The 14,754-nt window shown below is 47.7% G+C and overlaps 1 protein-coding gene across 1 annotated transcript in view; it reads left to right on the top strand.

Moving 5' to 3' along the window:
* trrap (transformation/transcription domain-associated protein) overlaps nucleotides 1-14,754 on the top strand; it is a 78,673-nt gene that overhangs the window by 4,316 nt on the left and 59,603 nt on the right. The window contains exons 7-21 of the mRNA XM_086140246.1: nucleotides 211-405; nucleotides 534-725; nucleotides 1,182-1,347; nucleotides 1,486-1,742; nucleotides 2,589-2,789; nucleotides 3,801-3,952; nucleotides 8,499-8,698; nucleotides 8,846-9,063; nucleotides 9,410-9,607; nucleotides 9,818-10,078; nucleotides 10,188-10,349; nucleotides 10,528-10,624; nucleotides 12,064-12,185; nucleotides 13,346-13,516; nucleotides 14,443-14,511. Of these exons, the coding sequence (XP_085996372.1) occupies nucleotides 211-405; nucleotides 534-725; nucleotides 1,182-1,347; nucleotides 1,486-1,742; nucleotides 2,589-2,789; nucleotides 3,801-3,952; nucleotides 8,499-8,698; nucleotides 8,846-9,063; nucleotides 9,410-9,607; nucleotides 9,818-10,078; nucleotides 10,188-10,349; nucleotides 10,528-10,624; nucleotides 12,064-12,185; nucleotides 13,346-13,516; nucleotides 14,443-14,511 (2,661 nt within the window). The remainder of the gene's footprint in view (nucleotides 1-210; nucleotides 406-533; nucleotides 726-1,181; nucleotides 1,348-1,485; nucleotides 1,743-2,588; nucleotides 2,790-3,800; nucleotides 3,953-8,498; nucleotides 8,699-8,845; nucleotides 9,064-9,409; nucleotides 9,608-9,817; nucleotides 10,079-10,187; nucleotides 10,350-10,527; nucleotides 10,625-12,063; nucleotides 12,186-13,345; nucleotides 13,517-14,442; nucleotides 14,512-14,754) is intronic.

Here is a 14,754-nt window from a genome sequence, read left to right as displayed (position 1 = left end):
GTTTGTGCGAACCGCAGCTCTGAGTCGCCACGGACTGAAACTGGAATACAGTGCAGTGCTAGGCTGACGGTTATGTTGTATAACCTCATTAGTTGATGTGATCAAGACTATAGATCCCGAATGTCAGTTTTGCTACGCCTTCGGCCTTGAATTCCAATGAACGGTCCCGCGACTCCGGAAAGTGAAGGCTGTCACGTCTCCCCTGTCCAGGTGCAGGTCGCCAATAACCAGCAAACGTACATCCGGGTGGCCAACTGCCAGACTGTCCGCATGAAGGAGGAGAAGGAAGTTCTGGAGCACTTTGCTGGGGTTTTCACCATGATGAACCCTCTCACCTTCAAGGAGATCTTCCAGACCACCGTGCCGTACATGGTGGAGAGGATCTCTAAGAACTACGCCCTGCAGGTACACGACCCTGCGGACATATTGCAGCAATGCAGCCTTTTCTCATTTGTCATGCAGACTAACGATGAGATTTCCCCTCTAATCGTCGCCCGCCGCTCAATTTCATGGTTTTATGTCTTCTGTCACAGATCGTGGCGAACTCCTTCCTGGCAAACCTGTCAACATCTGCTCTGTTCGCCACCATCCTGGTGGAGTATCTGCTGGAAAGGTTGCCAGAGATGGGCTCCAATGTCGAGCTCTCCAATCTCTACCTCAAGCTCTTCAAGCTGGTCTTTGGATCCGTGTCGCTGTTCGCCGCCGAGAACGAACAGATGCTAAAGGTACGGCGACGCGCGTCCAGACCGTCATCCGGCAAAAGTGGGGGGAAATCAGTGCAGCCTAGTGACTGCGTGACAATGCTGACTGGAATGAATCTACTCACTCATTACGAACACCATTTGAACTTCCCAGTCCTCATTAGCGGCAGCAGTTCTGGCAGGGACCGTTCACCGCTCTAATTTTACAGCAGGAAAAAACAAATGAGAAAAACAAACAGGATTTGTTTTTTAATCAGTTGTCGAAGTTTATTTTTTGCAACCCATTATGAAGTATAAAGGCTGTAAGTCATAATGTCTGGACATGTATTTATAGTTGTAATAACACAAATGTAATTTTTGTAATGTTGAGAATATTTCCAGGTCTTATGAGTAGGTAACAAATAAAAATGCAAATGGAATTGCTGTGCTTATAATACTTTAAAATGCTCCAATTTTTTTTTTTTTTTTTTTTTTTTGCAGCCTCACCTCCACAAGATAGTGAACAGCTCCATGGAGCTGGCACAGTCAGCCAAGGAGCCCTACAACTACTTCCTGCTCCTCAGGGCTCTCTTTCGCTCCATCGGCGGCGGTAGTCATGACCTACTTTACCAAGAGTTCCTGCCCCTTCTGCCAAACTTGCTGCAAGGTAATTTTCTCCTGCCTTTTTTTTTTTTTCTTTCTTTCTTTCTTGGAAGTCGAGTATTTAAAATGCAGCTAATGTGCAACGCGCCTCAAACTTTCTTCGTTTTTGTCGCCCCCCCTCCCCAAATGATCCGGCTGTCAGGTCTGAACATGCTGCAGAGCGGCCTTCACAAGCAGCACATGAAGGATCTGTTCGTGGAGTTGTGTCTGACGGTGCCCGTGCGTCTCAGCTCACTGCTGCCCTACCTGCCCATGCTGATGGATCCCCTGGTGTCGGCACTCAACGGCTCCCAGACGCTGGTCAGCCAAGGCCTCCGCACGCTGGAGCTGTGCGTGGACAACCTGCAGCCCGACTTCCTCTACGACCACATCCAGCCTGTCCGGGCCGAGCTCATGCAGGTGAGTAACTACTCCCCACAGTGTTGCTGACCTCTGGGGAGCTGCCCAGAACAGCCCGGCTGTGATTACAAACAAATCACCCGCATCCGTCGGGTCAAAGCCCTCTAGTGGTCAGTTGGTGTCACTGTTAATATCAACCAACGCAAAATGCCCTCTTTTTCTCACGACAACGTGACCAGTAAAGTAGCAATTCCGCATTGAGAGCTTCCCCTTATATCGTGGGGGGGGGGTCCATTTCCGTTTCTGGTCCTTTTGAATAAGCGAACATTTAAGGGAATAAGGGATTAGTATTGGGCATTTTGCTCGGCATTCACTGATTTTTGACCTTCAAGCCCCAGCCATAACACATAAACCAAGGATCACTCACACACCATTTCCCTCCGCTTTGTTTGTCTAGTCACACCAGTTGGTTTTGGTGAGTTAGTCCACCAAACCCGGGCAACGGCCAGTCCTTGTTTGTTTGTTTGTTTGTTTGTTTGTTTTTTGTTTGTTTAGAAGTTTATTAGGACAGTGAACAAATACATTAAGCACAGAGGCAGAGATGTTTGTACCAGATTGTAGCTCATAGCTAATTTCCATCTGTAGTCCTGGACAATACAAATAAAACTGTATAAAATAGACAATATATATAAAATATACAGATAGGCAATAAAATAACTATACAATATATAAGCAGGCAATAAAATATGTATTTTGCAAGTTGAAAGTGCTATTGTTGTGATATTGTTACTTTGGTCATCTGGGGGCCATCAGATGTTACTCAGAAGGGTAACATCCTTACGTTCCCGCTGTTCTTTTCGACGCTGAAATAAAATTTTCCCCTCCGTGCCGGACTCTGTGCTCCAGGCCTTGTGGCGTACCCTCCGCAACCCGGCCGAGAGCATCTCCCACGTCGCCTACCGGGTCCTGGGAAAGTTCGGGGGCAGCAACAGGAAGATGCTGAAGGAGTCCCAGAGACTGCATTACGTGGTGACCGAGGTCCAGGGGCCCAGCATCAAGGCGGAGTTCACCGACTGCAAGGCCTCCATACAGCTGCCAATGGAGAAAGTAAGACCGGCCTACGGCTATTAGTTATCGATTCCAGCGAGGGGATTGGTGCGGTTGATTGAAAAGGACTGCTTTCGGGTGGTTTCATAGATTCCTGGCTTTTGTAATCTAGTATTAGAAAGACAGAATTAGAGTAAGAGGGCCTGATATTCTTCATTATTGTTCTCCACGGAGAGCAATATATCCTTGTCAGGAGTTTGTTTGTGAGCGGGAGACTGAGAGCGAGGAGAGCTGTGTGTCCTCTGTGTAATTAAATTCATCTCCCTTTTCTCCTCCTCGTCCGCAGTCAGTAATCATCAATCTAGTGCCGGGCACCGCCACGGCATTATTTACTCTTACTAATGGCTACTCTTTTTTTATACGGCACAGCAAAGTAGTACTTTAGCCGTATGATTAGTTTCAGTTGCGCCTGTGCGGACGGGTAACAAATGAAACTGATCTGAAACACCCGGATTTGCATCAGCCGAGACAACTTGTAAAACCACGGCTCCCGTTAAATGTGAAGCTTTGCGCCGAACATTTCCCCTCCGGCAAGTTTATGCACTTCAGTGTCCCATATTGAAAGTTACGTTTTCATTGAATCTCTATACTTTTCCAGTTTTACCCCGTGGCTCTTGTGCCGGAGTGCCGTTCACAGTCCCGGCCCCCGACAAAATCTCCCAATAGTCCGATAAACTGTCAGGTCTACCATTCAATTACGCCGCGGCCCCGTCTGATCGCTTTTCCCCTCCGTTCTGAGTGGCTTTAATTGGTTCATCTTCTCCCTTAAAAATGCCCGACTGGCGTGGCTTTCCAGCCCATAACGTACAAATCGTAATGACCTTTGTCCGGCCAGATGGCGCTCTGTTGCTTCCCGCAAATGAATCGCAAATATAGCCTCTCATAGCATAACTTGGCTCTCAAATTAATAATTTAAGCGTATTGACGTTTTGCAGCAGATATGTGGTTGTCATCTGGATTTTGAAGTGAGGTGCGTGTGTGTGTGTGTGTGTGTGTGTCGCCCCTCTGCAGGCCATAGAGACGGCCCTGGACTGCTTGAAGAGTGCCAACACAGAGCCCTACTACAGACGGCAGGCCTGGGAAGTCATTAAATGTTTCCTGGTGGCCATGACCAGCTTGGATGACAACAAACATGCTCTCTACCAGCTCCTCTCGCATCCCAAGTAAGTTATTTATCTCTTTGGAGGGCCGCCGCGATTGTCGTAACCAATCATAAAAGTTGCACGCGTCGATAGCGGCTCCGCTGCGAGCGGACCGTTCACGGAGCAGATGTGCGGCAAGATGGTTCACTCTGCTTTCTCATCTCTGGGGCGGTGATAAAGCTCGGGCTCGTGTGATTCAGTGTCAAAAGAGGACGATGAATCTCGGCTCTATCGTGCACTCAGTGCAGCAAGTCGCTTCCACCCCCCCCTTAACCTTTTGACCTTGACCCTCGCTCCCCTCTTACACCTCTCTTAACCCCATACAATATTTTTTTTTATATTGAGCGCACCTGAATATAAGCCACACAGACTAAAAATAGCTAAATAAATATATGTGCACATATTAGCTCGCACTCGTCTATAAGCCGCGGGTGTTCAGGTTGTAACTTGGACAAAAAAAATATGTTAAGTAAATGCATACCGCTAACATCCCCAAATATGTGCTGGAAATGCTTTTTTAATTAACAAGGAAAAGTCCATCCATCCATTTCATCCCCCCCCCCCCAAAAAAAAATCCATAAATTAGCGGCATCATTGTTTAAGTGGTCAACTTATGTGGAAAAAAGTAGTGGCTTATTGTCCGGTGTCTGATCCCGCCACAAATAACAATTCGTAAACCACAATGCCTTCCCTGCTTTTGCTCGCTTTCTACTTCCACGCCTCATTGTGCTGCCACGGCTGAGGATGCATCCGTACAGCGGAGGGCAATTTTTTTTTTTATTTCTTTATTTTTTTCCCTGCTATTTTTGGCGGTGAGGGGCGCCGCAGGGCACACATGACACTAAACGCGTCGGGTGACGCGTGACTGGATGTATACATCCTAGTTACTGAAGTGATTAGCCAAACAAAGTGCGCGCGACCTTGTGAACAAGTTATGGTAAACAAGAAATAGAATTGGATCAGGTAGCGCCTCCGCGAAGTTGCGTTCCTGCTGTTAGTTTCGTCTGAAGCCTAATGAAAATTGTCCATAAACCCAAGGGGACAGATTTACTAAACTGCATAAGGTGTAAAACACAGAAAAAAAGCATCCAATTCATTCTGCTGCCGCACGTAGAGCTTAATATTGATCCGCAATTATAGCAACATTTCACTTGGCCTGGAGCGTCTTGTCCTCAAGGGGAATGAGAGCTGATTGGAGTGGTCATCAAATGCTGCTCCACTTGCTAATAATGCATTCACCCCTCTTCAACTGTGCCACACATGCTGTGCCGCGGATGCAATTACATCCTCGGTCACAGTTCTCCCACCGCCGGCCGTGACCCGCCGGTCCACGCTGCGACTTCTGAGCTCGAAGCCATCCAGAGTTTTGTTTAAGGGCGGGAACACGATGCCGTTTTCTACCCTTGCAGTTTGCACATGAATTTGACACATACTGTGTGTTATTCCAAATCGGCTTATTGTCCGCTTGTCGCCCCGGAGCTCTGAGGAAGGGACTTGTCCTCGGTCCGCCGAGTGTCCGCTACGCAGTCGATCAAGCCTCGCCTCGCTTTTGGCACTATAAGGCGCACTTAAAATCCTTAAATCGGCCGTGCGCCCTATAATCTGGTGCGCCTTATGTATGAATTCTTGTAGTGCTTACTGACCTCCGACCAGTTTTATGTGGTACACTGCGCTCAAAAATGTTTTGGTGCGACTTCGGTAAACGACGAAGCCGCCCCGCTTGATTGGTTGTCGGACCATTTCCACCTGACGTTGGGACGTTGTATTTAAGTTGGTCCTTGGTGGAATATGGGTTAAGACAACTGTTGATGACTAATTATGCAGTGCTGGAATACAGCGTTGTTCCAACTTCACACCAACCTCAGAAGTCCGCTATCACTGGCAACGCTAAACCAGTCAGAGAACAGCATGTTCTTCACTTACACTTTTTGAAATACCGGTAGGTACTGCGCTTCAGCAGCATAATATTATTGTACATGGCACCTGTTAAGAAACATGCTAACGAAGTGGAATTCAAACTCAAGGCTACCGGTCACGCAGCAGATCATGTGAATAGAGCCGCTGCGGAAGAATTGAACTTTAATTAATCAATAGTATGGAAGTGGAGGAAGCAAGCAGTTGAACCGCGCCAAGTAAAGAAGACCAGAGTTTCCAAGAGAACCAAGCGTGATGAATAGGATGAATAATATTCGACTAAACTGACCGCTTTGTTTGGCTTTATATACCGTATGTACTATCATGCACCTTACAACGCGGTGCGTTTTATGTATGAAAATAAACCCCTTCATTGATATCGCGCCTTCTAACACGGTGCACCTCATGGTCCGCAAAATACGCTACCTGGTTCCAAATCACGTTGGTGCGGAAAACATGTCAGAGTGACATTGATGAACATAAAAAAACAGATCCGGATCCAGCAGAAACGGTCCTCGCCCAAAAACCTATCTCGATTGCGATCCCTAATTACGACAACCCCTCTCCCCGGCCCTGTATCGCCACCTGCTATTATGCCCAGGTTTCACTCAACCCCGCATCCTGTTTTCCTCCCGCTCCCCGCCCCGGACCGCCTCATCAATTCCATCTCAAGAGTGGGAGTCACTAATTACAACCCCCCTCCTCCCTCCGACCCGCTGGCAGGCATCGCTGCGAGGCAGACGCACACACATGCCACGAAACAGTCAGACAAGAAGGGGGCAGGTTGTCAGGCGGGTTAGTCACATTACCATCATTGATCCCCGGGCAGGGGCTAATTGACTTTCCTCTGTCTGTTTATGCTACACCCTGGCCCTTACACTCTCCTGTCATTGTGCACGAACACACACACACACACACACACGCAGAAGAGCGTGGCGTGTGTGCATTTCTGCGGGGATAATGAAGTGTTTCAGTTATGATCAAGGGGGGCTGAGCTTGGCGCCGCCTCCTGTCAGTTGGCTGGATTTGCAGCGTCCTCTCTGTCGTGATGGAATCTCTCTTAACCCCCTCCACCGCCGCTCGCTCTATTCTATTCTTTTCCCGGCTCCCGTGTTTGCCTCGTCACGAGTGTAAATAACACCTTTCGGTTCGAAAAGGAGAAGGAAAAAAAAACAAGAGACAAAAACACAGCCATTTTTAAAACGCCGAGGGAGGAGACCAGTGCGGCATTGGAGTGGCATGTCTCTGAATGAGTGAAGGGAAATCAATCTGACATGCCACCCTCCAGTTTCTCCACCCACCGCAGTGCCCTGCACACACACACACACACATGCACGTGCACCACTTCCCCTCGTCTGCTCCTGAGAGCAGTCTTTTAAATGGCGATGCTAAAATGAAGCAATCCATCAGCCCTACCCCCAGTGCGAGGTCTTATAAAACACGAGCACGGAGGAATCGTCTGCTCGGTCGCATCGTAACCCGGGAGCCTTGAGCTGCGGTAAATAGCAAAAATACCATCAGAGGGACAAAGGGGGGACGGGTTTGACTCAATTAAAAGAAGAGATGAGAGAGTTGTAATGTGCTAAAAGGCATCGCTTCAATTTTACACAGATTTTGCTGCACAGCCATTAAAAGAACCGGTCTTTAAGTTAATTCTGAAATCCTTAAAAACCTGCTCCGGGAGTTTTTGACAGCGCGCTTGAGTTGTGGAATCGGAGGTTAAATGTCCGGCACACTCGGGTTTAGGGTGATGTCATCCCGTTTGGCTTTTTTTTTTACAAAGACATCGATTTGGACTCTGTGGTCGCCTCTGCCACCAATCAGTCCGGGCCGTAATTTTTTTTACATTTTAAAGAGAAAAGCGAGGCAGGATGAAATGTAGCATCGCTGCCCGGAGGAGGCTGTTAACAGGCTGCAGAGATGCAGGGGAACGTGGCTCGCGATGCTCATTTTAAACTTAACTAGCAAAAGGGGCTGAACTCTGACCGGAGCTCCCCCCCAAGACGCCATCCGGTCACTCTGATTCAGCATTTTCACATCGGCCTGTCCGAAAATGCCGAAATAATTGCGGAAAAATTGAAACGATGGCACTTTTTTATTCTAAAATGTCCTACCTCGAGGTAAGTCGAGGCAGTTATTAGAAACGACACACCCAGACGACATGGATTTCGCTGCCGATTCTTATTAGCGCTCCAGCGTACAGGTGGTAAAAACAGAACTTATCAGCCTCTCCCGTGTCCCGCTGTGACAGAGACAGTTGGGAAAACCCCCCTCCCGATGTTTGTTTGTCTCCCCCGCTACCTGAAACAGCTTGGCTTATTCCCTCGTTATTTCTGACCAACTGCCGCCGCGGTTGAAGATGACAAACAACACGTGCCTTGAATCACTGCCGCTTTTCAGCGTGTTATATTTACACTTAAAAGCAAAGAGTGACGGTCGGTTGTCGCGGCTGCAAACATCAGCCTCGCTAATTTGACAGACGGACTGATTTATTTATTCTTTTTCTTTTTTTTTTCTTTTACATTTTTTATCATTATTATTATTTTTTATTTTCCTCCTAACCCTAACCCCTTGTTGATTTTAAAGGGGACAGTTTTGGTCCGCCCTCCGAATTTCGATTCCTTAATCTATGGTGTGTATCTGCTCCAATCAGCTTCACGGAGAAGTGGATTCCCAACGTTATCATCTCTCACCGCTACAAGGCACAAGACACGCCTGCCCGTCGCACGTTTGAACAGGCCCTGACCGGGGCGTTTATGTCTGCAGTGATAAAGGACCTCAGGCCCAGCGCGCTCCCGTTTGTCGCCAGTTTAATTCGTCATTACACCATGGTGGCTGTGGCCCAGCAGTGCGGTGAGTCTACTTTTTTTTTTTTTTTTTTTTTAAAGCACTGCAACGTGCATCGCTTGTCCCCTCATACAGATGTGAAAATTTCATTTCTTCTCCCACCCGGCGGTATCCTGTTCAGCGTGCGCTGTTTTTTAAATCTCCCCGTACTAGGTCCCTTCCTGCTCCCGTGCTACCAGCTTGGCAGTCAGCCGAGCACCGCGATGTTCCACAGCGAGGAGAACGGCTCAAAGGGCATGGATCCGCTGGTGCTGATCGATGCCATCGCCATCTGCATGGCCTACGAGGAGAAGGAGCTGTGCAAGATAGGGGAGGTGGCCCTGGCCGTCATCTTCGACGTGGCCAGCATCATCCTGGGCTCCAAGGAGAGGGTGAGTGAGCAGGCAGAAGAGGGCTCCCACTTTAACCCTTGTGTTGTCTTGCGGGTCAAAAGTGACCCACTACCATGTTTAGCTGTAGAAAAAAACACCTTAACCTATTTTTTTCCAACTTGAAATTGAATGACTTTTCCTAAAAAGACCCCATAATTAGAAAAAGTGATACTTCTTTTTTTGTTTATGTTTCCATGTGGGCTGTACACCACTAGGGTACAAAGATTGTCTTATGGGTCATTTTTGACCCGTAGGACAACACAATGTTAAGATGGCATGAGGGTTAAGGACCCACACAGGACCTGAAGCCAAATGAAAAGAGTTCATCTTTCCCTTCAACCCCCAGGCCTGCCAGCTTCCCCTGTTCTCCTACATCGTGGAGCGTCTGTGTGCCTGCTGCTACGAGCAGGCCTGGTACGCCAAGCTGGGCGGCGTGGTTTCCATCAAGTTCCTGATGGAGAGGCTGCCTCTGATCTGGGTGCTTCAGAACCAGCTCACGTTTCTCAAGGCCCTGCTCTTCGTCATGATGGACCTGACAGGAGAGGTCAGACAGACTTTTGGGAAAAGTCCAATAACGTCGCTCATATCAAAAGGAGTTTTCCTCTTTCGGAGCCCCTTTGATGCTTTACAAACGCTAGCAGCAACTCTGCTGTAATTCGTCGTAATGGATAACTTTATTCTTAACTTACTGCACCGGACCATTCCGGGTGCTTTAGCGCCGTCGGAATTAATGCTCGATTAATGCTTCGCAAAGGTCTCGAATGGAGCGGTCGCCATGGCTAAGACCACCCTGGAGCAGCTGCTGGTGCGCTGTGCCACTCCGCTGAAGGACGAAGAAAAGACAGAGGAGCTCCTGGCCGCTCAGGACAAGTCTTTTCACATGGTCACGCACGACCTGGTCCGAGAGGTGACCTCCCCGAACTCCACCGTCAGGAAGCAAGCCATGCACTCCCTGCAGGTGCTGGCCCAGGTCACCGGCAAGAGTGTCACCGTCATAATGGAGCCGCACAAAGAGGTAAACTGTGAAGCTCCGATGGACGGTGCTATCCTGCAAAGTGTAAATTTCGTGCATCCGTGGCTATTTCATTTTTTCAGCGGACTCTTAATGGATTTTGTCCCTGTAGGTTCTGCAAGATATGGTTCCTCCCAAGAAGCACCTCCTGCGCCACCAGCCCGCGAACGCGCAGATCGGCCTGATGGAGGGCAACACCTTCTGCACCACCCTGCAGCCCCGCCTCTTCACCATGGACCTCAACGTCATGGAGCATAAAGTTTTTTACACAGAGGTGTGTGCGTCACAATTGAAACTCCGGCTTTCCACTGGTCTTGAGTGTAGACCGAACAGTTGGACTGAGCCATTTAAATCGCGCCGCGCTCTCTGTCCTAAATGACCACCTGAAGCATTCCGTGTCCATTCTGACCTTGGGATTTTTGGACCGTTTTCCTCGCTCTCCGTCTTTCTAGCTGCTCAACCTGTGCGAGGCGGAAGATGCTGCTCTGATGAAGCTGCCATGCTACAAGAGCCTTCCCTCTCTGGTTCCCCTCCGGATCGCTGCTCTCAGTGAGTCCAACCCAGCCCCGAAGTTGACACCGAATTTGATATTTGCACTTACGGCATTTTCACGACCATAAGGCGCACATAAAAGTCTTAGATTTTCTTCAAAATGTGCGGCGCGCCCTGTGTGTGTTGTTGTTGTAAGGCGGACGTAGTAGAGAACACCATGAGAACGTTAAAGGGGGAAGTGTGGGCGTTGATTGTATATAAAAGAACGGGTATGTGCGTTATGTAGAACATCTTTGTTTTAACAACCCTGAAAACATCGCCGACAAACACATCCAGCCCGGCCACATCACTAACATGGACGAGGTGACGCTCACTTTCGACATCCCGGTGAGTCACACTGTGCAGAAGAAGGGGACCAGCACGGTAGCGATGCGCACAACGGGGTACGAAAAGTCTTCTTAGAGACCACAGTTTCACTAAGAGTGAGAGGCAGCAAATGGATTGTAGATGCTCGGGCTAACGTGTCTGCCGGCACTGTTGTTCGAGCTTTCGTAAAAGCCGGCATCGTTTCCGAGGAGCGGCGCGGCACGGAAAGTGACTCTGACAGCGAAGAAAGTAAACGTGGCATGTTTGACGGAGATTTAGCGCAGCTGTTCAAATCAGAAACCGAGGATGAGGACTTCGATTGATGACGATTACCGGTAAAAAAAAATGTGAATACCAAACTCAGTTTTGCTCCCGCTCTATTTTTAAATGCGCACACTTGTATGCTTGTGTGTGTGTGTTGTTGTTGTAAGGCGGACGTCGTAGAGAACACCATGAGAACGCCTATCTTTAACCTAAAAAGACAAAAACTGTGCAATGTTTCATTTCACTGTGCAATATTCAGAACTGTGCAATATTTCATTTCATAACAGTACACGACAATTTTTCCTTTATCATACTATTGTGCACTCCTTACCTCACTTGTTACTAAGACACTTATAGTTTTATCACTTGTTTACTAAGACACTTTATAGTTTCACTGAGACACTTTATAGTTTATAGTTTATTTTATTTCTAATTCTGCCTTTTCTTTTTATTATTTATTACTGTTATATTTTCTGTAACTCTGGCACAACAATTTCCTTCGGGATTAATAAAGTTGTTCTTATCTTATCTTATCTTAAAGGGGGACGTGTGGGCGTGGATTGTATATAAAACCCGCGCCCTATAAGCAGGTGCGCCTCATGTGTGTGTTAAATACAACAATGGCACACATAACTGAGACTGCGCCTTTTAGTACGGATGCGCCTTATGGTCGTGAAAATGCGGTAATTGCCTTCTGCTTGTTGCAAAACCGAGTGATGCAACCGAGCTTACTGCTGTGTTTCCGGCGGCTGGATCATTACCATCCCAGCTTGCCCCTTTGCTCTGACACCGTGCGATTTAGTACCTCCTGTATACTCTGTATACGATAGCGTTCCGTGGTGATCTATCCGTTCCGTCCCCCTCAGACGCCCTGGCAGCCTGCAACTACCTGCCGCAGTCGCGAGAGAAGATCATCGCGGCCCTCTTCAAAGCTCTCAACTCCACCAACAACGAGCTCCAGGAGGCGGGAGAGGCGTGCATGAGGAAAGTGAGTGTGTTTTTTTGCAAACATATAACTTAATTCCCGGTGCTCTGCTGACTCAAGCTCGCCCCCTCTGTGGAATCAACCCCCCCTCCCCCCCAAAACTGAGACTTCCACCTGCGCTCCAAAAAAAAACCCGCAGTGTTCCTCTACATTTGCGAGGAGAGGATGTTTCATTAAATCGTGCTAATGAGTTTTTTTTTTTTTTTTTTTTTTTTTGACATTCTGTGATTTTTCACCTCTTTGTCTATTTATAGCATTGGCTCCAATTAGCTTTTTTTTTATTTTTTTTTATTTTGTTATTATAGTTTTAAGTAAATTGCTCGCCTCTGTTCCCATCTGTCATTTTGTCTGAAGTCCTTCATTAATCCTCTCTCCTCACTCCATTTCTTCGGGCAGTTATCTCCATATGGACTTCCTTTTACTTTATCACGCTCTTCGTGAACCAGCCCTGCCCCTTTTCTTCAAAGTATCCAATATTATCTTAGCCTTCATCCATTCACCCCAGAGCTTTTTGTCCTCCTTTTTTCCTTCCATTTTTTTTTTTTGTCCTCCCATTTTCTTTCCTAACCACTGTCACTCGCTTTCACTATACCATGATATTTATTTTTTTTTTCTTCTCCTCCTCTTCCTAGCCATTCTCCGCTCTCCCCACTCTTTCATCTCTGTCCTGGTAGCACTAATGAGCGTTGCCATGGCCCGATCGATACAGGATGGAGTGTTTGTTCTCAGCTCCGAGAGGAAAATGAATGTGGCTGCCATGCCCACCCTCCCTTCCCCCCTCGCCTGCGCGAGGGTGTGCGTCATCCGCGTTCGGCATTGGCATGCGCGCTTGTTTACGACCGGCCGTGCCCTCATTTGAGTGGCCTTTGTTCCATAATGGAGATACAAGAGGTGGCGAGCCATTCACCGGGAAAGAGATCCCGACAAGGACGGGGCCGATGTTTTGGAGAGGCGACGGGCGGAAGGGAAATGAAATGATCCGCCGTGTTTACAGAAGTGAATGACGCTGACGCTGTTCTGCGTTTCGTTATTATGACATCACAGCGGGCCCCGAAGATTTAATAACCTCATAAAATACAGTTTGAATCCGCACTTTAATATTCAACGTGTCAATTTAACGGTTTCCCCGTAACCGAACCGTCTCCCCGCGAATTTTCGGACAGTTCCTGGAGGGCGCGACCATCGAGGTGGACCAGATACACACCCACATGCGCCCCCTGCTGATGATGCTGGGAGATTACCGCAGCCTGACCCTCAACGTGGTGAACCGCCTGACCTCGGTGACGCGCCTTTTCCCCAACTCCTTCAACGACAAGTTCTGCGACCAGATGATGGTGAGGCGCATCCCCGTGCAAGCAGCGTCAAACGTGTCTGGGCATCGGTAACGGCAACGCTGGCTTTGCCTAAAGTTCCTTCATCTGTACATTTTTTTTTTTTTTTTTTTTTTTTTTTACACACATCACTGTACATCATTTGTTATGTTTGGATTAGGGCTGCAACTAATGACTATTTCAATTACCGAGTATTCGACTTGTCAGATTATGAGCCGTACAAAAAAAAAAAACATGCTCTTATTTATGTCTATTGCAGCAATAAAGCACATTTTCTTTTTCACAACTTTACATAATTCTTTTGGGAACAAAGTTGGAAAAAAAAAAAAAAGAAAAAAATTCAAGTGGCTACAAAATGCTTGTCATTCCCTTAAGAAAAAGTGCATTTTATGCATAACACATACAGCGCCTGACAAAGTTTGTTAAACGAACCATTAAATGCTCAAGAGTTGCAATCAGCGATAACATTTCTTGATCGTGTAACACAAAATGTTCCCAAACTTGGAGCGTTTGTGTCGCGTTAGCCCCCACGCTATCGCCGTTTCCCAGTTCATGGTCACTAGCGCTCCTGTGCAGTCGGAAGATTGGGGGAAAAGTGAGACGTCTCACTCTGAGCTACTTCTCAGGAGACGAAGCTTCGAACTATACGGGTTTGCTTTATCATCGAAGTCAATCGTCGGTTCACTCAAATCTTCCTATTGATTTGGAAAAAAACAAGCAATAAAACCTGTCTGGCAGAACAAGGTCAAATTAGCAAGCAATTTTCAAAAATGAAATACAAGATGCAGTGTCATTTGGATGTATTTGATATACAGGGATATCTCATTCAGCCTCAGAATAAAACATCAATCATTCTGTAATAATGATAATAATAATAATGATAATAATCCTGTCTGCCACTGTGTCTATCTACCTTCTGTCTCTCCCAGCAACACCTGCGGAAGTGGATGGAGGTCGTTGTGATCACACACAAGGGAGGCCAGCGCAGCGACGGCAGTGTGAGTACACTCGCTCGGAGACCCACCCACACACCCCACTCCGGAGAATTCCTTACCGACCCGAAAGCCCAAGTCCTTCACGTCCCAGCTGCATGCTGACGGACCCCCTTTTTTTTTCCCCCCGCCGCTGAGGTTATCTTCCCCATCTAAAGCAAACAGCAATCACTGAGGGCACGGAAAAAATGGCCTCTTGAACACACAAAGCCATCGTCACATGTAGTCAAGGCATCCTCGGCGTGGGCT

Source organism: Fistularia commersonii, chromosome 33 (assembly GCF_037954325.1).
Source record: "Fistularia commersonii isolate RoL2024-O1a breed Wild chromosome 33, RoL_Fcom_v1.0, whole genome shotgun sequence".
Taxonomy (NCBI): domain Eukaryota; kingdom Metazoa; phylum Chordata; class Actinopteri; order Syngnathiformes; family Fistulariidae; genus Fistularia; species Fistularia commersonii.
The sequence above is the reverse complement of the archived record's forward strand: the minus strand, read 5'-3'. Positions and strand labels throughout refer to the sequence as shown.